The sequence below is a fragment of the Sus scrofa genome, chromosome 3 (genome assembly GCF_054392235.1).
Source record: "Sus scrofa isolate SSC_HxYL_T2T_F1_AM1 chromosome 3, Sscrofa_HxYL_maternal_Yorkshire_Landrace_v2.0, whole genome shotgun sequence".
Classification (NCBI taxonomy): Eukaryota; Metazoa; Chordata; class Mammalia; order Artiodactyla; family Suidae; genus Sus; species Sus scrofa.
Window position 1 is genome coordinate 124674164 of NC_139385.1, and position 24064 is coordinate 124698227.

The 24064-nt window shown below is 55.1% G+C and overlaps 3 protein-coding genes across 9 annotated transcripts in view; 2 read left to right on the forward strand and 1 right to left on the reverse strand.

Moving 5' to 3' along the window:
• Positions 1-6547, forward strand: part of CIB4 (calcium and integrin binding family member 4) — a 98398-nt gene extending 91851 nt beyond the window's left edge. For all 6 annotated transcript variants that reach the window (XM_021087728.2, XM_085019926.1, XM_085019924.1 and 3 more), the window contains 3 exons: positions 3991-4100; positions 4893-4981; positions 6368-6547. In XM_021087728.2, the coding sequence (XP_020943387.2) occupies positions 3991-4100; positions 4893-4981; positions 6368-6398 (230 nt within the window). In that variant the 3' untranslated portion in view covers positions 6399-6547. The remainder of the gene's footprint in view (positions 1-3990; positions 4101-4892; positions 4982-6367) is intronic.
• Positions 6548-8319: 1772 nt separating this feature from the next.
• CIMIP2C (ciliary microtubule inner protein 2C) lies at positions 8320-23823 on the reverse strand. 2 transcript variants are annotated; one of them, XM_003481272.4, is made up of 4 exons: positions 23611-23823; positions 11945-12218; positions 10566-10678; positions 8320-8526 (listed from the first exon to the last, which is right to left on the reverse strand). In XM_003481272.4, the coding sequence occupies exons 1-4, from the start codon at positions 23682-23684 to the stop codon at positions 8382-8384; spliced, it is 606 nt and encodes a 201-aa protein (XP_003481320.2). In that variant the 5' UTR covers positions 23685-23823; the 3' UTR covers positions 8320-8381. The 2 variants fall into 2 exon arrangements, with proteins under 2 accessions (XP_003481320.2, XP_084872269.1); XM_085016143.1 differs by lacking the exon at positions 10566-10678.
• OTOF (otoferlin) overlaps positions 23314-24064 on the forward strand; it is a 107363-nt gene continuing 106612 nt past the window's right edge. Inside the window, exon 1 of the mRNA XM_085016141.1 lies at positions 23314-23454. The gene's annotated coding sequence lies outside the window, so the exon portion shown is untranslated. The remainder of the gene's footprint in view (positions 23455-24064) is intronic.

Here is a 24064-nt window from a genome sequence, read left to right on the forward strand (position 1 = left end):
TATCATGCTGTCCCTTCCATTGATAACTGTAAACTCTAAAAATATATATAAAAATCAACTACCTGATGACACTAGAAAACGACCAGAAGCAGAGAGTTGAAAAATGGAAACGGTACTGGATGGTCCCCCTTAGTTTTTAATTTTTTAGCATAAAAATGGGCTTCCGTGCATGGCATCATATAGGACTGATAGAAACCCTAAACTCTTTCTGCCATGAAGAATCAGAAAGGGAGTTCCCGTAGTGACGCAGTGGTTAACGAATCCGACTAGGAACCATGAGGTTGCAAGTTCGGTCCCTGCCCTTGCTCAGTGGGTTAAGGATCCGGCGTTGCCGTGAGCTGTGGTGTAGGTTGCAGACGCGGATCGGATCCCGCATTGCTGTGCCTCTGGCCCAGGCCAGGGGCTACAGCTCCGATTGGACCCCTAGCCTGGGAACCTCCATATGCCGCGGGAGCAGCCCAAAGAAATAGCAAAAAGACAAAAAAAAAAAAAAAAAAAAAAAAAAGAATCAGAAAGATCAGGGCACTTTTCCCCCTGAAAAGTGAAGAGTCCATGAAAGAAAGCCAGAGGAAAGGAGCCAAATTTTGTATGTAAATTATGCACAAATTTCATTTTGACCTCTAAACTATGTATACCAGAGCAGATTAAAAGCATCTCAGATAAGGATAGGAGTTCCCATCGTGGCTCAGTGGAAAGGAATCTGACTAGCATCCATGAGGATGTGGGTTCAATCCCTGGCCTTGCTCAGTGGGTTAAGGATCTGGTGTTGCCGTGAGTTGTGGCGTAGGCCAGCAGCTGTAGCTCTGATTCAACCCCTGACCCCTAGCCTGGGAACCTCCATAGGCCATGGGTGCGGCCCTGAAATAAAAGAAAAAAGAAAAAAGAGAGAGAGAACTGGGAAGTCCATTGTGTTCCTCCCAAGAGACCAGACAGAGCGTGGGTCAGAGGGAGGAGCAGGTACTCCGTGTCTCCCACACGGTCCTGAGGCGGTTTCCTTCCTCCTCGAGCTCAAGTACAAAAACAAAAAGCTTGGCACCTTCATGCAAATCATCAGAGCAAATAGATGCCTAGGGGCTCGTCCACGCCCAGGCTTCATCAGCTAGACTCCAGCAAATCCGAATTCTCTTTGGGCTCCGAAGATTGGTTCCCTTGCGGTGCTGTCAGCAGGATTAGAGCCGTGGTGGCTGCTCCATACATTGAGGTGGCAGGGAAGCAGTGAAGGAGGAAGAGGAGGAAGAAAAAGAGAGAAGAGGAGAAGGAAAGGAGAGGGCGGCGAGGGTCGGTGATCCTTCTTAGCCAAAGTCTGCAGACCTATCTCGGTGCTCTCACCAGGTGCGGCCCGGTGCCCGCAGCATCGACATTGCCAGGAAGCTTGCTAGACATGCAGAATCTCAGGCCTCAACCTCCACTTACTGAATCAGGATCTGCCTTTGAAACAAGACCTCACAAAAAATGAAAAGAAAAAAAAAAAAAGAAATCCAATGTTTAGAGATTTCAAAGAAAATTAAACTAAATTGGCAACGGTTTCTAATTTAAAAAAATTAAAAAGGGGCATTCCCGTCTTGGCTCAGTGGTTAACCTGACTAGTATCCATGAGGATGCAGGTTCAATCCCTGGCCTCGTTCAGTGGGTTAAGGATCTGGCGTTGCCGTGAGCTGTGGTGCAGGTCGCAGACGTGGCTTGGATCCCACCTTGCTGTGGCTGTGGTGCAGGCTGGCAGTTATCGCTCCAATTTGACCCCTAGCCTGGGAACTTCCATATGCCATGGGTATGGCCCTAAAAAGACAAAAATAAAATAAAATAAAATGAAATTTAAAAAGGAACAAACAAGACCCCCGGATGGTTCCTTGGCACCTTAAATTTTAAGAAGCATGGCTCTAACCCACTGGTTCTCAGATGTGTCTGGACCTGGGGAGGTTTTAAGATGTACAGCTCTCTGGGCCCCAGCTGCAAAGATCTGATGTGATGCTGAGTATGCCCTGGTTGGTGGGCTTTTTTTTTTAAAGCCCCCCCCCCCCCCCGCCGTGATTCTAAAGTGCTACAGAGTTTGAGAACTACTGCTCTGACCTACTGTATCGGTTAGGATTGCATTCAGTTATGTGCAAGAGCGTCCCTGTTTAAAAAAAAAAAAAAAAAAAAATCCTGGATTCAGGCAGCGCAGAGCTGAGGTAATGGCTCTAGGAAGTAACCAAGGGCCTCGGCTCCTTCAAGGCCCCTAATTGCCCATGTTGCTTTAATGGACTGTCGTCCTCAGAGTCCCAAAATGTTTTCTGCGCCTACAGGCATCTGATCTTCATTCCCAGCAGGAAGAAAAAGGGGTGAGAGAGGGGATAAGACCAAAGGGACATTCAAAGGCACAGATGAAGTCGACTTTTTTTTCTTTTTTCCATTTTTTGGCCGAACCGAGGCACATGGAGCTCCTGGGCCAGGGATCAGATCCGAACCACAGGCACCACCTAAGCTGCAGCTGTGGCAATGCCAGATCTTTAGCCCACTGTACCCGGCAGGGGATTGAACCTGCGTCCCAGCACTCCCAATCCCATGGTGCCACAGCAGGAATGCTGAAGTCTACTCTTCTTGAACAAACTTTTTTTTTTCTTTTCTTTTTTGCCTTTTTGTTTTTTTAGGGCCGCACCCTCAGCATATGGAGGTTCCCAGGCTAGGGATCCAATCGGGGCTGCAGCTGCTGGCCTACACCACAGCCACAGCAATGCTGGATCTGAGCCGCATGTGCGACCTACACCACAGCTCATGGCAACACTGGTTCCTTAACCCACTGAGCAAGGCCAGGGATCGAACCCGTGTCCTCATGGATGCGAGTCGGGTTCATTAACTGCTGAACCACGACTTGAGCAAACTTTCTTGGAAGCTCCACCCAGCAACTCTGGTCGTAACTTCATTGGCAAGAACTACGTCTCATGGTCACACGTAGCCACACAGGAGACTGGAAAGCCGAGTCCTTTAAGCTGCACAGGGTGTCACTGTGAAGGGGAATTGCAGTTCTGATAGGAAGAAGGAAGGGGTAAATGGCTCTCGGTCAAGTTCAGCAGGCCAGCCACACCTACCCAGGACACACCTACCCAGGACACACCTACTGGGCTCCAGTTTTTGCTCCGAGGGACCCTCCTGGCCTTCAACAGATCGATCCCCCTTTCTCAGCACCTCTGGGGAGACTTGCTACCTGTCAGAGACCAGCATCCCACACTGCCTTCCTGCCCCATCAGCCTGGCCAGGTGCCAGAGCACCAGCGACAGATCTTCCCAAGCCTTCCCACGGGCTGACACAGGGATGCTAGTGACTGGGAGAGGCGAGGGAGACGACCTCAGTTCTCGAGGGGAGAGTGGTAAAAGCCTCGTTCCGTCAAATGGGCTGATTTTTGCCAACGTACTTTGTAAATTGCAAGGAGGTGGGGAGGAGGATGGGCAGGGGTTGGAGGGCAGGGGGGACCTGAAGGCTGAGCCCTGACTCCACCAGCTCTGAATGTCCCTCATTTCTGGGCAACAGCGAGAGGAAGGTCCCCCTCTCCCCAGAGGGGCCCAGAGACGCAGGTCATGAGGCTGCCAAGGCCACGTGGGCTGGCCAGCAGCCCAGAGCTCCCAGCCCCCAGGCCTTTCCCAGGCTGCTCTGCCCTTGCACCCCCAAAGGAGGGGAACCGTCCAGGACTACATTTCACTCCAGCAAATTATTCCGTTTTCAGATGGCTTGGGACCAAAGCCATGTCGCTTTGCTGCAGTCTCTGCATATGGGAGCTGGGCCAGCAGGATGCCTGGGGACACTGCGGGGTCCCAGGGAGAGGCTGCAGCGCATCTTACCAGCAGTGCAATGTCACTGCGGAGACCCACTCCCTCCAGTCCTGGCCCAGGGCCCCCTGAGTCTTGGTTCGAGACCCGCCTGGGACAATTGGGCTCTGCGGGGCCTCCCAGAGGCTGGCGGGAGTCTGTGGGTCCTGGCTGGTGCCGCCTTCCTCTCAGGCCCTGCCTCCTTTTGCAGATTTTAACGAGAATGGCTTCATCGACGAGGAGGACCTGCAAAGGATCATCCTTCGGCTGCTCAACAGCAACGACATGTCCGAGGACCTGCTCACTGACCTCACCAGCCGCGTGTGTGCCCGGGGGCTGCGGGGTGGGCCTGCCCCTGGATGGCTGGCAGGATGAGGTGCCCTGAGGGATGGGTACTCGGGCTGGAGGCAACTACCCCCTGTTTTCTGTCCTACCTCCAGGATCTTGACTCTCTCCCAGGGTCTCCGGAGCCGTAGCCTAAGCCCCCCGCCCCAAAGGGCCCTCCCACCAACACTGCAGCCACTGCAGGCAGGTGGACAAAAAGCAGCTTGGCGTCAGATGGAGGCATCACACCGTCCCCTTTCCCACATCATCCCAACACGACACAATGCCCAACAGTCCTAGAGTGATGGGCCAAGCTGCGGCTGGACACGAAGACAGCCATGGACCCATGTGTCCTAAGACCGGGAGAAACTTTTGGTCAGGATGGGAACTAGAAGCAAAGATAAAACCACGAGGGGTCACTGCTGCCTCCCCACCCTGACTGTGCCCCTTGCAGTGCCTGTGACTGGGTGACATGAATGGGTGGGGGATGCCACCCTGTCCGTCACCCCCACACCCATTCTCACTGCCAAGTTTGCACTCTAGATACCAAGAGGACGCTTCCCACAATGCAACCAGCCCACGAGGTCCCAGACCGCAGTGCATATAACCTCATCTCTCTGCACCTCCCTGTCCTTGTCTGGTGGGTGGGGGTGGACCACCTGCCTCCTAGGGGACTCCGGGGATGCGTGTGAAGCCCCGAGCAGAGAGCATGTGGTGCTTGTCCCCACCCCGCACCCCGTCTTACTCTCTGATACTCTGTTTTCTGGCTCCCTCTGCACCCCCACCCAGGTGCTGGATGAGTCAGACCTGGACAATGACAACATGCTGTCCTTCTCCGAGTTTGAGCACGCAATGGCCAAATCTCCAGACTTCATGAAGTAAGGCATTCTGGGGGGGGGGAGCCCAGCATAGTGGGGGACAGGAAAGTCCTCCCCTACCAGTATCCCTCCGCCAAAGGGGCGCCTCCGTTTTCCCAAGGAGGTCATGAGTTTCCAGGGCACTTTGCAGATTCTTTCAGAATCAGCAAACTGGAGCTTCTAAGAGGTAGCCTGGAAAGAGACAGGGACTGGGGTATCAAAAGAGAAAGGGGACATTGTGTTCCAAGCTTTGCGAAGGGGCTGGGCGGCCCAAACTTCAAGGGCTGGCTCTCTACAGCCAGCACGAAGCCCACCGGGCTCCAGGACTGCCCTGGGGAGTTGCCTTTGCTATCTTTCTCCCCTCCCTCTTCCCAACCTCCAGAGGTCACCAAGGGCTGGGGATTTGCATGGGAGCATGAAGAGGCCGGTGCTAGAGCTCAGAAAAGAACTCAAGCATTTCTGAGCCTCGGGTCAGGTGGAAAGGGGCCTAAAGGGTCTTTTCCTGTCCAGATGGGTCGTCTCCATGTTGGCTGTTTTAACTGTCTTATTTGGCTCCTTCTGGTTGCGGGAAACGTACCCACGTGGGGGCATCCCATTTCATGAGGGCCAGCCCTGTTGAGACAACCTTCTCAGGCTGAGCTGCACCTGTCTGCCTGTGTCCACTACCCCTGGGCCCTCTTCTGCCTTTGGTCTTTAGGTGATTTTGATAACAGAGAAGAATGCCACTCAGAATGGTTTAACAAACTAATCAAAAAAGAACAAAACAGCCAGACCTCACACAGCACCTGGTCAGGAGCCCAGAGCCTCTGCCTTGGCAACTCCAGACTTGGTTCTCTGTGCAACCAGCCACCTCTGCTTGGTCAGACGTGAGGTCAGACGTGAGGCCAAACGTGGCCTCCACGCCGCGGTGGAGTTTATACCTCTTTGGCTCTGAATGGCCCTCAGCTCTGACGTCAGCGTCTCACAGAGCGAATCTGATTGGCCAGCTCCAGGCAGGGGGCCGGCCCTCTTCCAACCACCCGGGAGGGCCCTCCTTTCCAACATGGCCGCTGGGGGGCGTGGCCTGGCAGACTTCCTCCCTGGGGGCCCAGCCTTGAACCACCCCAACAGAGGTCGTTCCTCTTCTGCTACAACAGCCCCGCACACACCTGAAGCCAGAATCCTGTCTGCTCTGGGTTTTTCTTTGAATCTCTCCCAGTTGTTGCCACTGGTCCCAGCACCACTAGGTTCTGACAGCCTTTGCCTTTTAGAGCTGCCCGAAGGAGCTTAAAAGAAGGCTCGGGGTTGGCTTAGGAGAGCTGCAAACCGGCCATCCCTTAGAGCAAGGGACGCAAGAGGTGTGCATCCAGGTGAGCACGTGTGTTACGACTGCAGGCTCGAGGTGGCTCGTGGAATTCTTTCTTTCAGCTCCTTTCGGATTCACTTCTGGGGATACTGATGAATAGCTGATCTGGACCCCCTGGAACTTGGAATTCCACCCCCCGCAGGTGCTGGGAGAAATCTGATTAGAAGAATGACTGTCCCCATCCCTCCCTCTCTTCTAGAAAATTGTTTATTCAATAAAGCCAAAGAAAAGCCTGTCCCTGGCTCCCTCACTTCATCATTTTTTGAATGCAAGTCATAGAGAAGTACTTCCTCGCCCCCTTTTTAAGGGCGGCGCATGTGGCTTATGGAAGTTCCTGGGCTAGGGATTGAATTGGAGCTGCGTCTGCAACCCACACCACAGCTCAGGCAACGCTGGATCCGTAACTCACTGAGCGAGGCCAGGGATTGAACCTGCATCCTCATGGATACTAGTTGGGTTCTTAATCTGCTGAGCCACAATGGAAAAATCCTAGATGTACTTTTGATTAAGAACTGTTTGTACCAGGGCTTAAGTTTGCCAGTGATGCCAAGACCAGGATGGCCAGTCTTTTTGAGGCCAACCCATGCTCCAGCAAGGACCAGGTTGAAAGGGATGAGAGGTTCATCTGGAAAATATATGTCCTTCCCTCCCTCCCTTGTGGCCTCCCCACAGCCTCTCTCCTCTCCTCTGGTGCAGGATGTGCAGAGAGATGTATGTGGAGCCATCTTTCCAACTGGCGCCCAGCTTCCCAAGACATCTTAGCCCCACTTGGCATACCCAGCCCTTGGAATGTGCCAGTGTGTGACCAGTGATTGGGATTTGATTGCTTTGCTATTCAGCCAAGCCCTGGGAGGAATTTGGCCACTATAGGGGCTCTTTGGGGCTCAGCTGATCTGGGGCCCAGAAGCCCCTTATGGGGTCCTGAAAGCTGTCTGATGCCTACCTGATGGGCACATGGTCTCTTGTTTACAGTGTGCTGGGGGAGGAGGTGTCTAAACGCTGGCTCACAGGGGAAGGGCTGTTTCACCCTCCCGTGTACTTGAACCTGCTGCGGTCCCCTTGCCTTTAGGTCCTGACTCTCCCATTTAGGGGAAATAAGAGGGCTGTTGCTTGATGGAGTCCCTTGATCAAACCCCAGCAGCACTGCAATGTTGGAGAACTCCTGTGCACACCTGGCCTCAGGACCCCATCCTAGACTGTGTCTACAAAGCGGCTGTCCCCCACATCCTGCGCCCCGTTCCTCCAGCAGGCAGGAGGCAGCAGCCCATGAGCTCAGACACTCCAGACCCCGAACCTCCCAGACCCCCTCAGGATGTGACCTAGGAACTGATTCCCAGGGTCCACTTTGGCCTCCAGGCTCCTGATACACAGCAGCTCCTGGAAGCGTGGCTTAGTCCTGGGTACCTTCCCTCCTGTCCCCTTCTAGAAACAGTCCCAGGATAGATGCGAGGTCAGCCCATCCCTGCCAGTCTGGGCAGAATGTGGAAAGCGGTTTCTTCTCTCAGGCACCACAAGGTCCTCCAGGACCTGTGGCATCCCTGCCGCAGCTTCCCCGCGGACCACAAGCAGGGCGGGTAACGGGAAAACCTGGGTTCAGATTCTGGCTGTGCCACGTCTAAGTGGTGTGAGTTTGAACAACTCTCTCCAGCTCTGAGCCCCGATGTCCTAATCAGTAAAGTGGAGGTGCTGCTGCCTCCCCCATAGGCTCACATGGGAACTCCTTTGCCTCTGACACCAGATGAAGCGTTCTGGGGCTGCCTCGCCCCCAGTCTCAGACCTGGGATAGTGGGGCTTCCTTGATTAAACCAGTGGAAGCAGATCGGAGGTGTCCCTGTGCCTGGGGGACCTCAGGGCCGAGGTGGGTGGGCCTGGCAGGTGCTGGAAGCTGCCTTTTCTTGGCCTAACACCTGGGGTGAGCCTTTCGAAGGCCCCTCGGACACAAAGCCATGTTACCCTCCGAGGCTGTCGTGCCATGGCCAAGTGCTCCTGGAGCTTAGAGAATAGGAGTGTGGGATGGTGGTGGCTAAAGATTTTATTCCAAAAAGCCAAGCTGGTCAGGGCCGTGGCTCTCAGGCGTCACGCTCTGAACTCAAAGTAGTGGTCCCTCCTCTGCCGCTCCTGTGGGGGGACCCTCTTCCCCGATGGGAACGTCTGGTAGGTCCTCAGGTTCTCGGGGGCTACACGTAAAAGGTGCCACTTCTTCTTCGGGCTCAGAGGAGGCCTGAGGGTAAGGATGGAGCTGGTGTTATGCAAGAAGCCAGGGCGGGGTGGGTGTGAAAAGGCTTATTTCCAAACCTGTGCTGCCGACGACCCTGCTGGCTGCTTGTCGACCTAGTATCTGGTAAGTCACCCTGCACTCCGGGTCAGACTAACTTGTGTTTGCACGATGGTACAGTGGCCAAGAGCAAGGACATGGGGGTCAGGCGGCTGGGATGGATTCTGGCCCAATTCCTGCTGGAAGTATACACACATAAGATGGATGGATGTTGGAGCCTCTCTCCCAGATTTGTTTTGTGGAGTAAATGACGCAATGCATACAAAACACTTTACACAGTGCCGAACAAGAAGCAAATAGCGAGGTTATAAGAAATGTGCTGCTGCTGTTGATGACGATGGTGATAATGGTGATGGTGATAATGATAATGATGATGATGCAGATGGTGATGATGGGGATGGTGATGATGTGATGATGATGGTGATGTGATGATGATGATGATGGTGATGATGTGATGATGCAGATGATGATGATGATGGTGATGATGATGATGATGTGATGATGCAGATGATGATGTTGATGGTGATGATGGAGATGGTGATGATGGTGATGATGATGTGATGATGGTGATGATGGAGATGGTGATGATGGTGATGATGATGATGATGGAGATGGTGATGATGGGGATGGTGATGATGATGGTGATGATGATGTGATGATGGAGATGGTGATGATGGTGATGATGGGGATGGTGATGATGATGATGTGATATTAAAGATGGTGATGGAGATGGCAATGATGCAGATGGTGATGTCAGCAATGACGGCAATGGAACTCAGGGAAAGGCAGGGAATTGCCCCAGGTCACAGAAATGATCAGGGGAGAAGCTGAGTGCAGGCACTGACCCCCTTTCTCCTAACCACCTGATTGGTCCTCTGCATCAGACATGAAGCTCTCAGCAGCAGCACAGGCCACCAGGCAGTTTGGGGAAGGAACAGAGCGGGGCCACCCTGGGGTCCCACCAGCACAGGAGATACAGAGGTCCCCAGGCCAGGCCTCACACTATCTCCAGGGATGGACTGACTCAGAGCCACACCAAGGCATGGAGACAGCCAGCCCAGAGTTCTAGAGTAGGCATTGGGAGATAGGGTTTCTCTCCAGGTTCCACCTCTGACCAGACTTGCCACTGGCACAAGTTCCCGAGGCCATTGCTAAGTCTCAGTTTCCCTGTGCGTAAAATGGGTCCATCTGTCCTGCAGAGACGAACCTTTAGAGGCAGTTAAATTCGTTTCTTTAAAAACCATAAAGTTCTATGGAAAGGATCACTTCTTTATCAACAGCAATGGCGAGGCTCTGGGCTCGTGAGCTCAGCAAGGGGTCAGCACAGAGTTGGAAACCCACGATCTGCCCACAGACCTCCTGATGTGCCTACTCCACAGGACATCTCACGGCATAGACTGCTGACCTTTCCGTCTCGGCGTCAGGGGAAGGAAGAGTGAGAAACTGCCTATCCCAACGATCTCACAGGGCAGAGCTGAACTTTGCTGGGAAAAGACACTCTCCCGGATAAAAGCAGCAAGGGTGGGCAGTGAGAAACTTTCCTATTTGTTAGATGAACAGTTAGACTGAAAAGTATGTTCAAGTCCTTAAGGAGAAAATTTTCTGTCTAAACAGGACTGGGTCTCTGCTCTGTGCAGTACCCGAGGCACCCACCAGGAGGCGGCATCTCCTTGCTGCACCGTGGAGCTGTGCCCACAGGCTGCCATTGCAGGGGGAGAAAACTGCAGATTCAGGCCAGTAAAGCTTATGCTCCCAAACTCCCAGTGCACCCGACCAGGAAGATGCTCTTCCTGATTCTTTCCACTCAGGTTCGGGGCATCCCTCCTGAGGCTGCCAAAACCCTGACGCCCTCAGCTCTGTAATTGTCACCCTCTGCACTGTGGGCTCTTTGGGGTAACATTTCTGTCTGGGGACATGCATGGCTGGCAAGAGCAGGCGTCCTGGGGACGGCGTGTGCTGTTGAATGCACGAAGCGGGGGACTCACAGGTCGGTGGGGATGGGGTACCGTTCCCACTCCCTCACAGGCAGCACGAAGTAGGGGACCCGGGGCACCGTGCCTGTCTTGTCTCGATAGTACTCCCGATGCTGCTGTGCCATCTACAGTGCAACCAAGGAAGAGACGACAGGTCATTCGTGTGCGGGAGTGACCTTGCGCACTGGAGCCCCTGCCTGGCTGCGCCTGAGCAGGGGGTGGGGGCAGCGACGCCTGATGGCCCCAGAGAAAAGTCCCCAGTTAGGTGTCCTTGTCTGGCTACTGGGGAAAATGACACACCATGCCAGCTGTGCCAGGCTGAGTAAATGAGGCAGGGGACGGGCCAAGGCAAGGCACGTAAAGCCCAGCTCATTTGGTGGCACAGGTAAGCTGTGTGTGCACACGTGTGTGTGTGTGTGTGTGTGTGTGTGTGTGTGTGTGTGTGTGTGTGTGTGTGTCTGTGCTGTCTCCTCGGTCCTCCCTCTGGCCAGACTGTGCTCTGTGAGTCGAGGTGGAGGTAAAAGGCCTTCCTGGGCCCCCAGCTCCTCAGGCTCCAACCACATCAGCCAGGTCCTCTCCCGGGGAAGCTGCCTCCTCATGCAGTCCTCCACCCTGGGGACCAGGAGGCCTCTGTGTCCTTGGAATCAGGCTGGGAGGGGTGTTTGCCAGGGAACTGAGGGGGCAAGGGAGGTTTCCAGGACCACAGCAAAGAGGGAGCCCCGGCCTCTGCTGAGGTGGGCGAGTGCCCGTGGTCCCCTGGAACGTGTCTGAGCAGATCCCAGGAGGCTTCTGAGCCCCAGGAGCAGGATCAGAACAGCGGGGTGTGGGCAGCTGGCGTCCATCCTGGGGCTGAGGTTGCCTCGGGCTCCTCCTCCAAGGGCCGCTGGAGCAGGGAGGAGCCGGGTGGGCGAGGACAGTGAACAGATTTGGGCTGGAGCCGGCGTGGGGCTGAGCGGCCCTCCGCGCCCGGTGATTCATCCTGTGGGGGTGGACCTCGGGGCTTTTGCTCAGGAAGGAGGTGAGGGAGGGTCCACAGGGCGAGACTCTCCTGGGCAGAGGTGAAGGCAGGAAGGGCCCCAAAGGCTCCCAGCTCTCTCAGCCCTGTTGTGGGGCGAGTGGGGGAAGAGCCTCTGGAGCCCCCGGCATCAGGGGAGGTCAGGGAAGCAGAGGGCTGAGCCCTCCCCCCTCCCCACAAACTCACCAGGTCTCTGGCTGGCTCAGGGGCTCTGGAGGGAGAGTCTCCCTGTGACGTGGGCAGAGGGGGCCGGGGTGGGGGAGGGGTAAGGGGGGGTAAGGGGGACCCTCCTGGGAAGAGGGGGCTGGTGGGGGGTAAGGGAGACCCTCTGGGGAGGGGGGCCTTGGTGGGGGAAGGGGGGGGTAAGGGGTCCCACCTGGTAGAAGCGGGAGAGCTCTGCTGAGCGGCCACCGTCCAGGTTGAAGCGGGTGTAGCGGGGGGCGTGCAGCCAGCGGTCCCAGGTCTGGGAGCGGTTCCTCAGCACGAGGTTGGGGTCCGGGGAGAAGATGGTGGGGAAGTGGCCTCCCTTGCTGAAGGGATGGTGGCTCTGCTCCAGGGCTGCGTTGCGCTGGTCCTGGAAGTATTTGAGGGTGGTGGCGCCGTAGGTGGAGCCAAAGGAGAAGGCCGCACCGGGCACGTGGCCTTGGTACCTGGGAGAGCAGCAGGGAGGGGAAAGGCCGGGGAGGGCTCCAGGCTAGTTCCCAGAGAGGCCCTTAAAGACGGGGGGTAGGGGGGGAGAGAAGAGGGCCCGCGGGTCACTCCCGGGCCTCGAGAGGCCCCTTAAGGTGCACAGCCGGCTCAGGCCTCTGCTCCCCACCGGGGTCTCTGCCTGGACCCCTAGGACGGTCGTCTCTCCAGACCAGAGACGCGCACGGGGCCAGGAGCCCGGTTCCAGTCCTGCCCCCTTAGCAAGGCTGCAGGGAAATCACTCTCTCTCGACGGCTCTCCAGTGACTGGGGTGTTGGCTGCAGCAGAGGCTCCTGCAGCTCTGATGGTCTCTGCTTAAACCCATGAAGGGGCAGGGGCACAGTAATGGCACATGTTAGTGTCAGCTCTGGCACAGCCCGGACCCGGGCCCAGAGAGCTGCTGCCTCCCTCCCACCCCACATGCTCACAAGGCACCACCCAGCCGGCTTGGAGAGCTCGCTCAGGGTCCTGGGGCTCTGAGAGCCTTGGAAGGAGCTCCATCACCCTCTGGGGCTGAGGGGCTAGTGAGGGGGACAGGAGCAGGGAGAGCAGAGACCCGTGGGGACCCAGAGAGCACAGCAGACATGGCAGCTCAAGACTCCTGGGTAAGTGAGACTCGCACAGAGAGAACCGTCTGGGGGAGGAGAGGGGAGAGGAGGGAACGCTGGTGACAACGGAGAGCATGGGAACCAGACCTTGGACAAACAACCAGAGGTCAAAGTTCCACCAGGCAGCACCGTTTCCCCAGGGTCCCCCTCTGAAACCTGGCCCTGCCCCACGTTGCCACTGGAACTGCTCTCGACGAGGTGGCCAGCAGTCCCTCTGCAGCGCCGGCCACTGTGGCCCGCTCTCTTCTTGAACCACCTCTCATGGTTTTGCTGATGCTGCTCTCTTGCTGTCTGTTGCTTTTCACCGGCATCGCTGACCTTTCCTTCTCCATCTCCTCATGACGGCCCCCTCTGCCCAGATCCTCTGGGGTCTGTCCCAGGCCCACCCAGTCTTCCTGGTGATGGTAGCCATGCCGTGGCCTTGACTTTGACCTGTGTGTGTGTGACCCTTGGTCTACACCTCCAGCCCAGACGTTCCCTCCAAGCTGCAGGCTCCTGTGCCCAGGTGCACCTTGGCCATCTCCCTCGGAGGTCCCCGGGGCTTCGCCTTCCACCTCCACCTTCCCCGAGAGTCCAGTCCCACCTCGATGAAGTGTCCTCGGCAGATGTCCGAATCCAAAGGGTCATCCCTCGTCCCCCGCTTTGTCCCTCACGTCCGATCAGCGGCCAAGCCCTGCAGCTCCATCACATTTTTCCTGGACGGCGGCAGCAGCCTCCTCCTCTCTTCTATCTGCCCTGGTCCCTCCAGCCCGTTTCCCACCCCTCAACCAGACGGAACGTTCTGAAGCCAAGACCTTAGCCCGGGCTTGCAGGCCGCCAGTGACCTGACCGTTGCCTCTGTCTCTGCTTCAGCAGTGACTCTACACCCTGTTTGTAAGGAGTCATCGCGGATCCTGAGTGTAAGCATCTTTTTTCCCTTCTCCTTCTTTGCCCGCCCCCCTTCTTGCCCTGTGCCTTCTACCACCAGGAATGACAAACCTGCCCACCACCAGCCCACCCCCTGCACCTTGCCTCCCAGTACTAAATTGTCCTTTAAGACTTGCCCAAATGTCCCTTCTTTGAAGAAGCCTTTCCTTGCCACCTCTCCCAGGGGCAGCCCATTCTCTGTCCCTTTGTGCCCACCCTGAGCTGTTCCTGTCTGCCTACATCGTCTCTCCCCGCTACACTGGGAGCTTCTCGAGGGCAGAGTTTGGTCCCGTCTGACTGCTGTGTGATCCCCAGTTCTCAAAACCAGGTCGGGCACAAGGCCTGTGGGTAGCACATGCTTATTAAACAAATGACAAGGTGAGCGGCTGACGTGCCAACAGGACCAGTCATGCGGCAGTGAGACCTACAGACACAGACGCCGAAGACCAGAGGCCACGCTCCAGGGACCCCCAGGGCCTCTCCTGAGAGCACCCCACCGCCAGTTCACGTCTCACTTCCTTTCGCTCGAGCCCCCTCACCCACACCAAACATTCCCAGGGCAGCTGGGGAGCCTGGCAGGCCACAGCCACAGGGAGGGCTTCCCCATTTTAGGAACTCAGCCTGCAACCAAGGCCGAAGCACAGGGAGGCCTTTGAAGTGGTGCTTCAGCATGACCCCTGAGGGTGGCCCTGGGCCTCAGTCTCCCCACCGACAAAATGGGTGTTTGCCCAGAGTTAGACAGAAATGCATTTTCGTCTTCAGGTGAAAGGCGAGAGGGTTAACCACTGTGGTGGCTGACACACTTTCCAGCAGTCTCCATACAGGCAGAATAGATGGCTTCCCTCCCCAGGTCCTGCCCTGCTGGGACACTGCAGCATTCGAGGCTGCCCGGGGCAGAGCAGCGAGCGATGCACTGCAGGGCGGGCAGCGGAGGGGAGAGCCCTCCCTGGTCCCTGGCCTCCCTTCAGCCTCGCCTCTCTGGTCCCTTGGCTCCCCTCCCCCCCAACCCTCCCCCACCTCCTGCGCCAGCGCCCTTCCCGCTGGCCCCTCCTGGGTTCCTTGCTGGTGGCCTCGTCTCCTGTCCTGGAAAGATGGGGGTGCTGGTGAGGGCCTGGGAGCCTGTGGGTCACCTTGGCCACTTCCAGGACAGAGTCCTCCTGCTTGCCATGGCTTGGCCCCTCCTGGGTTTGGAGTTCCCTCCTGCCTCACCAAGGCCTCACTCTCCAAATCCATCCATCCCTGTTTCTCTTGGCCTCTATCCATCCTCCTGGCCATAGGTGACCTCTGCCCCTGAGCTTCTTCTCTCCTGCCTACACACATGCAGAGCTTTTCCTCGATCACAAAATGCTGCTCTTGGCTGAGATGGTTTCTTACTTACCGCCCTTTCTCTTCCCCCCTTTTTTTTTTCCTGAAAATCTCCAAAGAAGCTTCTGTACCTTCTGCCTTCATGTCTTCGACTCTGCTTTTCCTGACCCCACTCCATCTGCCCGCCAACCCATCACTCAAACGTGAGCTTGTGCTTTTTCATTAGGGTCCTGTAAGAACATGCAAGTGTCAAAGCCAATGACCTCAGCTCACACCATCTCTCGGTAACGTTCGCACTGATGAGGAAACACAACCCAAGCGGTAGAAGCAGAGTCCCTGCGAGTTCCATGTGCTGGAGGTGAAACGTAATAAAAGCAGCAGTTCGAGAACCAAGAAGTCAAAGGGGGGTGGGGAGATGCTTCTCCCTCCATCCCTGTGCGTCCTCCCATGTGGGAGGAGCTCCCACTAAACGGCTCCTTCCCCACTTGCTCTTCCACGTTGGAGGTGGAGGAACTCCTGCCTGGGGGGGTGAAGCCCACGCCACCCCCCCGCCCCCGCGCGCGCGCTTCTGCTGGAAAGCAAGGAAGCCCACTCCGCTCCTCTGCCCCCCATTTTGGGGGACATGCTCTGCCCTTTGGGGGGAGAGTCTGCCCCAGCCCTGCCATCTCATCCGGGGGTTCAGTGTCAGCCCCCTTCTCCAATCGCAGTGTCCCCTCTTTTTTTTTGTCTTTTTGCCATTTCTCAGGCCACTCCCGTGGCATATGGAGGTTCCCAGGCTAGGGGTCTAATCGGAGCTGTAGCCACTGGCCTCATCACAGCCACAGTGATCCGAGCTGTGTCTGCAACCTATAACACAGCTCACGGCAACGCCGGATCCTTAACCCACTGAGCGAGGCCAGAGATCAAACCCACAACCTCATGGTTCCTAGTCGGATTCGTTAACCACTGAGCCACGATGGGAACTCCCCGCAGTGTCCCCTCTTTTATCTTATCTCTCCAGTGGTTCCAAACGCAGGGAATGAAGAGGTGCTGGTCCCCAGGTGTTGCGAAACCCCACCAAAGAGATAAGGAAACAGCAGGATGAAAATGAAAGAGAGGTTCTCTCCGACATTCTGCAGGAAAAAGACTACAACTTAAGAATATTGAACCGGCTGGTGGTCATCCACGTGGAAAGACAGGAAGAACTCAGGAAATAAAACCCCCAAAGCTCTTCCTGAGAGCAGCGTGCAGGGGTGAAATCCTGCCAACTAAGAGATGATTCAAAAGGAAACAAATGGCAATGGGGACCTCTGTTAGAATGACTGGTGCTTATTTCAAATCTATTTAAGCACAGAGCTAGGAATAGCTACTAGGTGAAGGCTGGTTGCAGGAGGCTGGTTGTAAATGTTATAAAACCTGTCAAAGTAAAAAATAATTTAAGCAGCAGAAATTGGGGGGTGGGTGGAGGGGGATGGGAGGGCACTTAGGATTTCTAAAGCACCTGTCAAGCATGGCATCTAAAATTGAAACACGCTGGCAAAAATAACGCAACATAATCACTCTAATCCCTTAATGGTTTTTATTCTCTCCCCGCCCTCCTCTGTTAGAGGGAACTTTTAGAAACTAATATCCCTTGGGATGAATTAGCATTTATCTAAAGTCTATTCTGCCATTTTACTTCAGTATCTTTCTCTTCAGTTAAGTTTGAGTAAGATTAAATTTCATGCTTTTCATTTTAAAATAGTAAATATGGTGTAATTTTATTTTTACGAAATGACTTTGTCTCTATTCTTATCCATGGATCCATCCACCCATCCACTGAGTCTTTTATCTGAATATATAGACAAAAAGAAACCTAAAATGAAGCTTAGGTTAATTCTACATGTTTTGGATTTGGGGCAATGTGTTGCACTCTTCTTTGTATGTGTAATGTTTTTAAGAGAGTCAGATGGCATTAAGAGTTATTTGATCAGGAATCTGCTATGTGTGGCGGGATGCTAGGTGTTGAGGATACAGTCCTGCATCCCTCAGCCCTCCCTCCTTGAGCCTACCCTTCATTCGGTGTTTACTGAGTCCTGGTTTTGTGTGTGTGTGTGTGTGTGTGTGTGTGTGTGTCTGCACCCTTGGCATGCAGAAGTTCCAGGGCTAGGGATCGAACCTGAGCCAAAGCAGTAACCAGAGCTACAGCAGTGACAACACTGGATCCTTAACCCGCTGAGCTACCAGGGAACTCTTAAGGCTCTATTGTTATTAAATGCAAGGAGGGAGGCCCATTCCTGTGGTGGGTCAAGTGGGAGGGAGGGTTGGTGAAGCTCTGTGAAAGGAGTTTCTGCTGGGGGTGGCTTTGAGGAGAACCTCAGTGCAGGAGGATGGACCGGAGTCTGGCTATCTTCCCCTGCTCACCTCCTAGGGACAGGTGTTGTCTTCTCTCTGAAGGGACCCAGTCCCTCCGGGAGAGCTCATCCACCTTAGACTTGCACCTCGGATGTCCAGATCTGTATACCCAGCTCCAACCCTTCTCCTGGCTATGCATCCACACACCCAGCTGTCCACACTGGCGAGCCCAGGGCACTCGGATGAGCCTGCTCCTCCTGGATACCTCTGTCCTGGTTAACACACCCCACCTACCAGAATCCGCCAGAAACTGGACGTCACCCTGCCAACTGCCCCATCCAACCTCTCCCTAAGTCCTGCTTTTGCTCCCACCTTAGTGACCTTCCCACTGCCCTCTTCTGTGCCCACCTGGACAGCCTCAGAGCTCCTAGCCAGTCCCCTGGACAAGTGTCATGCCCTGCAAGCCTGTGGTCCACGCTGGTGCCGGAGCCATCAGATCACCACGGCTCATCTCCCTTTTCACTTTCCTGCCAGTGCCCTGTGCCCCGGAAGTGGCACTCACACGCCTGGAGCCCCACACACTCTCCAAGCCTTCACACACCTTTCCTCCACCTGGAAGCCTGCATCTCCTCCTGTCCCTGGGGGTGCCCAGCCCTCACCCACAGAGCCAGGGTCCCTGTCGCCTTCCCCAGCCATGTAGCCCCTGTCCAGCATCACAAGGGTCGTGATCCTTCATCCACGCCCAGATGCATGTTGGCTCATCCCCTCTGCCAATGTGTGTTCTCTCTTATCCGCAGCACCTACACAGTCCCTGACACATGACAAGTGCTCAGTAAATGTTCCCTGGAGGATGCAGAAGTCCAGAAGGCCAGGGGCACCGTGTTCTGGAGCGCTGGGCTCCCGGATCTGCAGGGCGCACACTGCCACCTCAGGCACGGAGCATCCCACCCACCCGGGAGTTGGCGCACCTCAAAGAAAGGAGCTACAGAAATGTGACGTGTCCTCGTGATTCTTCTCTTTGCCACCCCCAGGCTCTCTGCCACACTCCTCCTCAGCTCGCTGCAAGCCACCTTCTCTGAATGCCAAGATATTTGCATCCCAGTAGGAGAGAAGCCCTCTCCCCCACAATCTTCCTAAGGTTCCGCCTGGATTGAGAATTCCATTCAGCCCAGTGTGTGTGTGTGTGTGTGTGCGTGCACACGTGCATGCACATACACATGCTCATGGTCACATTTATTTAGCCCCCAGCGGGCACGCCTTGACTAGCAGGTCTTTGCCCCTGTTGGCTCTTGCACTTGTGAGCCGTGAGCATGACCTGTGCAGTCTTGTGGGTGAGCCCTGTTTTTGCTGGGCGTGGAGAGAATGGAGGGGCATGGCAAGTGTCACAACAGGGCATCCACTCACAATGGCCCCTCCAGGGCTGTCACACCTCCGCTCGACCTCTTCATCCCTCCGGCCCCTCAGCCACCTGCACACCCCATAGGCTTGGAGACGAAGCTCAGCCTGGCTCGCGGCAAAAGTCCACTGTGGTTACCACGTGTGCGCACAGGGAGCCATCCCTCCCTGCCCTGAATAGCACTGCTTGGCCCCGTAGCTACCATCCAAATTAATTACTGTGCACCGCGGGGATCCCACGAGCAGCTCATTAACTAATTAACTTGTTACCATTCAGCACGTCCTCATTCCATGAGCGCCCTCTTCTCTGCACACTTCCTGCGGAGTACACTTCTGATCAGATCCTTCCCCTGGGCAAAAACCTCCCAGGGCTCCCGATTGCCTGGGAACTGAAGAACAAACCGGGCCACTCGCCCAAGGTCCAGCTTGACGCGGGCCTCTGTGAGAAGTCTCGGCCCTTTCCTGTCCCGGCTTTGCCACTCTGGCCATCTGCTGCTTTAGAACAGGTCTTGCTGGTACCCCCACCCCATGCCTTTCCCTGGGCCATCCTCTCCATCCAGAAGATGCTCGTTCCTCTCCCAGCGTGGAGATCTTCTCCATCCTTCAAGCTATGTCCCAGACAGCCCCTTGTCCATCGAGCCTCTTCTGACCCACCCGTAGGCCATGCTCGTTCCCCCCATTGAAGTGTCTTCGCTCTTCGTGCCTCTCTCATGTCTCAGTGCACATGCTGCTGGGTCGTAATTACCTGGACCCTCGTATATTCTTCCTTTCTGAATTATAACCTCAGGGGTGGGGGATATGGCCGGGGGCGCAGGGAGGGGGCTGTGTTCTATGCTTTCCTGCAGCCTTGACATTCCTGGCACTCAGATGCTCTGTAACAATTTGCTGAATTGAACCGACAAATGGGGGCACATTTTTCAGGGCTGATGAGTCCTCTGGAGAGAAGGAGGAAAGCCCAGCCTGTTACAAAGCCCGAGGGTCTGAGGTCACCCCCCCACCACCACCCTGTTCTTAGGCAGGGTCCTCAGGACGGTGTGCGTGGTGTCAGGTACCAGTCTGGGCACATGGACCTCCTACATCCTCCTGGGCAGAGGCCTTGGTACCCCAGGATGCACCAGCCCATCTGCTATCCTGAGAAGCTGGCAGACAGGTGCTGGTGTGCTAGAGGCAGCTCGTACCAGATTATACTGGCTCCAAAGAGCCGATTACTAAATTCTCAGGATTTTTGCGAGCCTGTTATTACACAAGTCAGTATTTAAAATTATACAAAATTGCAATTAAAGAAATTACATTGAAAACAACAGTAAGAAATACCTAAAGCCCATCACCACCTAATTACATTATTTCGCGGTTGTCTGTTCTTGAGGCCATTACTTCTATAGCATCTATAAGGCAGAATTATAGTATAATGGTGAATGGCTGCCCAGCTCGTCCCAACTCTAGGCTGTGACGTCATGTTGATAGCTTGAAATCAGCCACAGCAGGAGTAGTGGTACCTCAGATAACGGTGAATGCGACAAATCAAATTTTTTTCCCCTCCAGAGAGCTGGTTGTTGAACATTTATCAGAACACCGCTGGATGTGCAGCTCTACTATATGGGGATTCTGGGGCAGGGGACACAGCCACCCTCTTGACAATGGCAAGAGAGGAATGCACTGAGGCCCAGGCCCAGCTCGGGGGCAGATACGGGCACAGCTGCCACTCCAGGCAGATGGAAGGAGGTGCTGGGGTGCCAGCCCCCTGCTGGGTGGCAGCTGCAAGCCTCAGGGTGACAGCAGTCTGGGGATGGCTGAATGCACAAGGGCAGGTCAAGCAATTGGGACGGGGAAACTTCTGAGGTGCTGTGGGAGGCAGGGAGTGAGGGGATGGGTACCACCTGGATCTGACCTGCTGGCAGAAGGCACAGAGTCTCACCGAGGCCACTTTCATCCCTTGAAAAGCCTCACAACTGCAGGGACTCTGACCCAAGTGTTCTCTGCTCCCTGCAGGGATGGTGCCCAGGCCAGACAGTGGCAGAGTGTCTGAGGACTGTGCTGCCCAGAGCCGCAAGGGACCAGGGGGAGCATCCTAGTCTGAAGGTCAGCATCCTGTTCCCCTCAGTACCTCGAGTGAGGCATTGAACAGAGTAGGGATCTAACTAATGAGAGTAGTAACAGCTGGGGAGAGCAGAGTGTGGACGTCACAGAAGCTGGGCAACTTGCTGAACGGCCTGGGGGAATTTCTCATTTGGGTTATTGTGAAGTTTGGGGGGAGGGTTCTGTTTGTTTTGCTTTTTGTTTGTTTGTTTGCTTTTTTAGGGCTGCACTCGCAGCATATGGAGGTTCCCAGGCTAGGGGTAGAATCAGAGCTACAGCTGCCGGCCTACACTACAGCCACAGCACCACGGAATCCGAGCCGAATCTGCAACCTAGGCCATAACTAATGGCAACACTGGATCCTTAACCCACTGAGCAAGGCCAGAGATTGAACCCGTGTCCTCATGGGTACTAGTCGGGTTTGCTACCACTGAGCCATGATGGGAACTCCTGTAGGGAAGGTTTTTGTTTTGGTTTGGTTTGGTTCGAAGTTCGTGAAAAGTCCAGCTTCAGTACTTGGCACCTAATAGGTGCTTATAAATGAGGCTCTTTTGCCACCAGCCTGACATTCAGGCAAGATCCCCCTGGACCTCAGTGCTCATATCTGGGCACCAGGATGGGGAGAGCTGGACTACATGATTTCTGAGGTCCTTACCGCTGTAAATATTCTGGCCTCTATGAGTAAAACCAGTAAGGGGGCCGATTTGAGCATCAGAAGAGGCTGGTTGCACTTAAAATCCTGTGATTAATGTCTGAAGAGGCATACAAAAATAATAATTGTCCAAGTAGGGCAGGAAACCTTGGATCCTTTCATTACATGAACAAACTTGCCAATCAGGTAGCATTTAGATGCATAAGGCAACTCAATGTCTTCCTTGTTGACAAAAATCTTTAGGGAGAGCCCATCTCTTCCAGAAAGATCCAGGCAAGAAGCTTGCACATAAAATCTCAGCTGTTCAAACTAGCCTATCCATGCTTGGACGCTTATTTATGATTCACTTGTCATCACAATTTCAAGATCAATCATAGGACAGGGGTCTCGAGGGAACTCTGGACAAGTGGGGTGGCTAGAGAAGCATCTGGTATTGCTTCTGAAACATGCAATGCCTGTCCCCCTAAACCTGGACAGCAGTGGGAGCCCTAAGGGAGGGTTAAGTGCCAACTGGAGGCTGGGGTGGGGGTTGAGCAAAAAGTATCGATACAGAAAATCAAACTCATTCTAAACACTCAGAATATGGTATAAACACCACCACCAAGGCTGCAAAGATGATTTTGAACTAAATCTTATGTGTTTACACCAGACTGGGAACCCCTCAAGGGCAGCACCCCCATACACACACACCTGTTTGTCTTAACCCAACACCTGGCACATCCCAGGCACTCAATACATCTTCATCAAAGGAATGCCCAAGGGATTGAAAGAATTGGAAGATCCTTAGTCACATTTCTAACGCTCCTGGCTTAACTCCAGGAAATATCCGTGACCCAGCAAAGCAGCTTTGTCTGATAGGAACCCAAGTAGCTTTTGAGCTCTCTAAGACCCAGAGAAAGGTCTGGTCCACAAATGGGCTGGATTAAACCTGCAGCACCTGCCTCTGGTTATTGTACTGCCTCTGTGTGCAGAGATAATCTTATATCACAGCCTCTCAACATCATGCTTATTCTGCTTCAAGACAGTGCAAATGCCACACAAAGTAGACTGAGACCTGTTCTTATTTTGCTGTCTGTTGAGTCTGCAGAATAGAGCATGTGTTTATTTCACCCACATGGAAACCCTGCCTGCAAAACTCTCAAGACAATAATTTCATTCACGCATTCATTCATTCATTCATTCATTCGTTCATTTATCCTATACAGATGTACAGATACTGTGCATGTGGCCTCTCAGAATCCAGCCCCTGGCGCTCCGTGCCCATGTTGCCTGGTAGGAAAGAAAAAACCTTACATGCTGGAAGAGGAGTAGGGAGTGGAAATCACAGACGCTTTGAGAAAAAGGGCCAAAGAGTGGAAAGGAACAGTCAGATTTGTGTCTTGAATGTTTGGAGTGTGAAAACATCCAAAGAAAGGAAAGGTAGGTTTGGTCCCGAATCCAAAAGTGCTAAAGGCAGGGCAGGGCTGGGAAGCTTTCAAAGGCAGCGTTCTGCTTGGATTAGGTGAGATGGGGGGAGAACTGACCACACAGTCAGGTGGATAGCACACCACCAAACACGACTGCGGGTCCTGCCTTGTTAGAGTCTTCTAGCCCTGCTCCTGGACGCCCACCCAGACTCCTTAGCTCCTTCAATCAACAAATATTAATGTTGCAGGAATCCCGGGTGCGCGCACTGTGCTGGGGGCCCAAGTGCCGGCTCCCTTCTCAGGGATTCCCCACCCTTTTGTCCCTGCCTGGCGTCTCTAAACACCAACCCCACACGGAGTCTCCCCCTCCTCTCCCTGCCTCACTCACTGTTATTCCGGGCCGCGGGGGGCGCGCGAGCTCCGGGCTCAGTAGGTACCAACTTCCTACCGAAGGGGATCTGGAGAGCAGCCCCGCCCTCTGCGCCCAGCCACTGCCTGCTCTGAGAGCACAACCCCCCAGGGAAGGCCACCTTGCCAGGTGACAACTTGGCACCCAGGGTTCCTTCAACCCACAAAGGCGCGGGGACGGAGTTTCGAGGCGGGAGGAGGATTTTGTGGAGGGAGGGTGGGAGAGCGCGCCCCCAGGGGCTCGGACCCACAGGTTCAGGTGGGGCTTGGTGCGCAGTGGTCTTACCCGGGCATGAGACCGGGGGGCACGTAGGCGGCCTTGAACTCGGTCAATAGGGTGCCCGCGCTGCGGGAGGCCATGGTGGGGGCGGCGAGCGCGCAGCGAGCCCGGCGCTCCGGGGCCCCACAGTCAACAGCCGGGGTCACCCGGCAACCGTGAGCCTGGCAACGCCAGGGGGCCACCCAGCCGCCGCGTTCCGGGGCTCCGTGGCCGGCTTGCAGTCCCTTTCCAGGAGCAGCCCGAGAAGCGCGCCCAGAACATGCCCATCCGTCTCTACGTGCCCATCCGTTTCTATGTGAACCAGCCAATCGCCCCTCCCACCCGAGCCTCCACTCTCGCGTCCTCGAATGGGTGCATCTTGCAGCTTCACTGCCGGCCCAGATGGGTGATGCTGTGAGGCAGAGCGGAGGTAGAAAGGGCTCACAAAGCAGCGGCCCCAGAGCCGCTCGTCCCCAGGGTC

What these genes read in the sequence shown, in the direction of transcription:
- CIMIP2C (XM_003481272.4), bottom strand. Translation starts at nt 23,684, where the DNA reads ATGGCCTCCCGCAGCGCGGGCACCCTATTGACCGAGTTCAAGGCCGCC. An exon ending in CCCCCCGGTCTCATGCCCGG is followed by an intron (nt 12,219 to 23,610) that starts GTAAGACCACTG and finishes CTGCTCTCCCAG; the next exon opens with GTACCAAGGCCACGTGCCCG. An exon ending in TACCCCATCCCCACCGACCT is followed by an intron (nt 8,527 to 10,565) that starts GTGAGTCCCCCG and finishes CCTTACCCTCAG; the next exon opens with GCCTCCTCTGAGCCCGAAGA.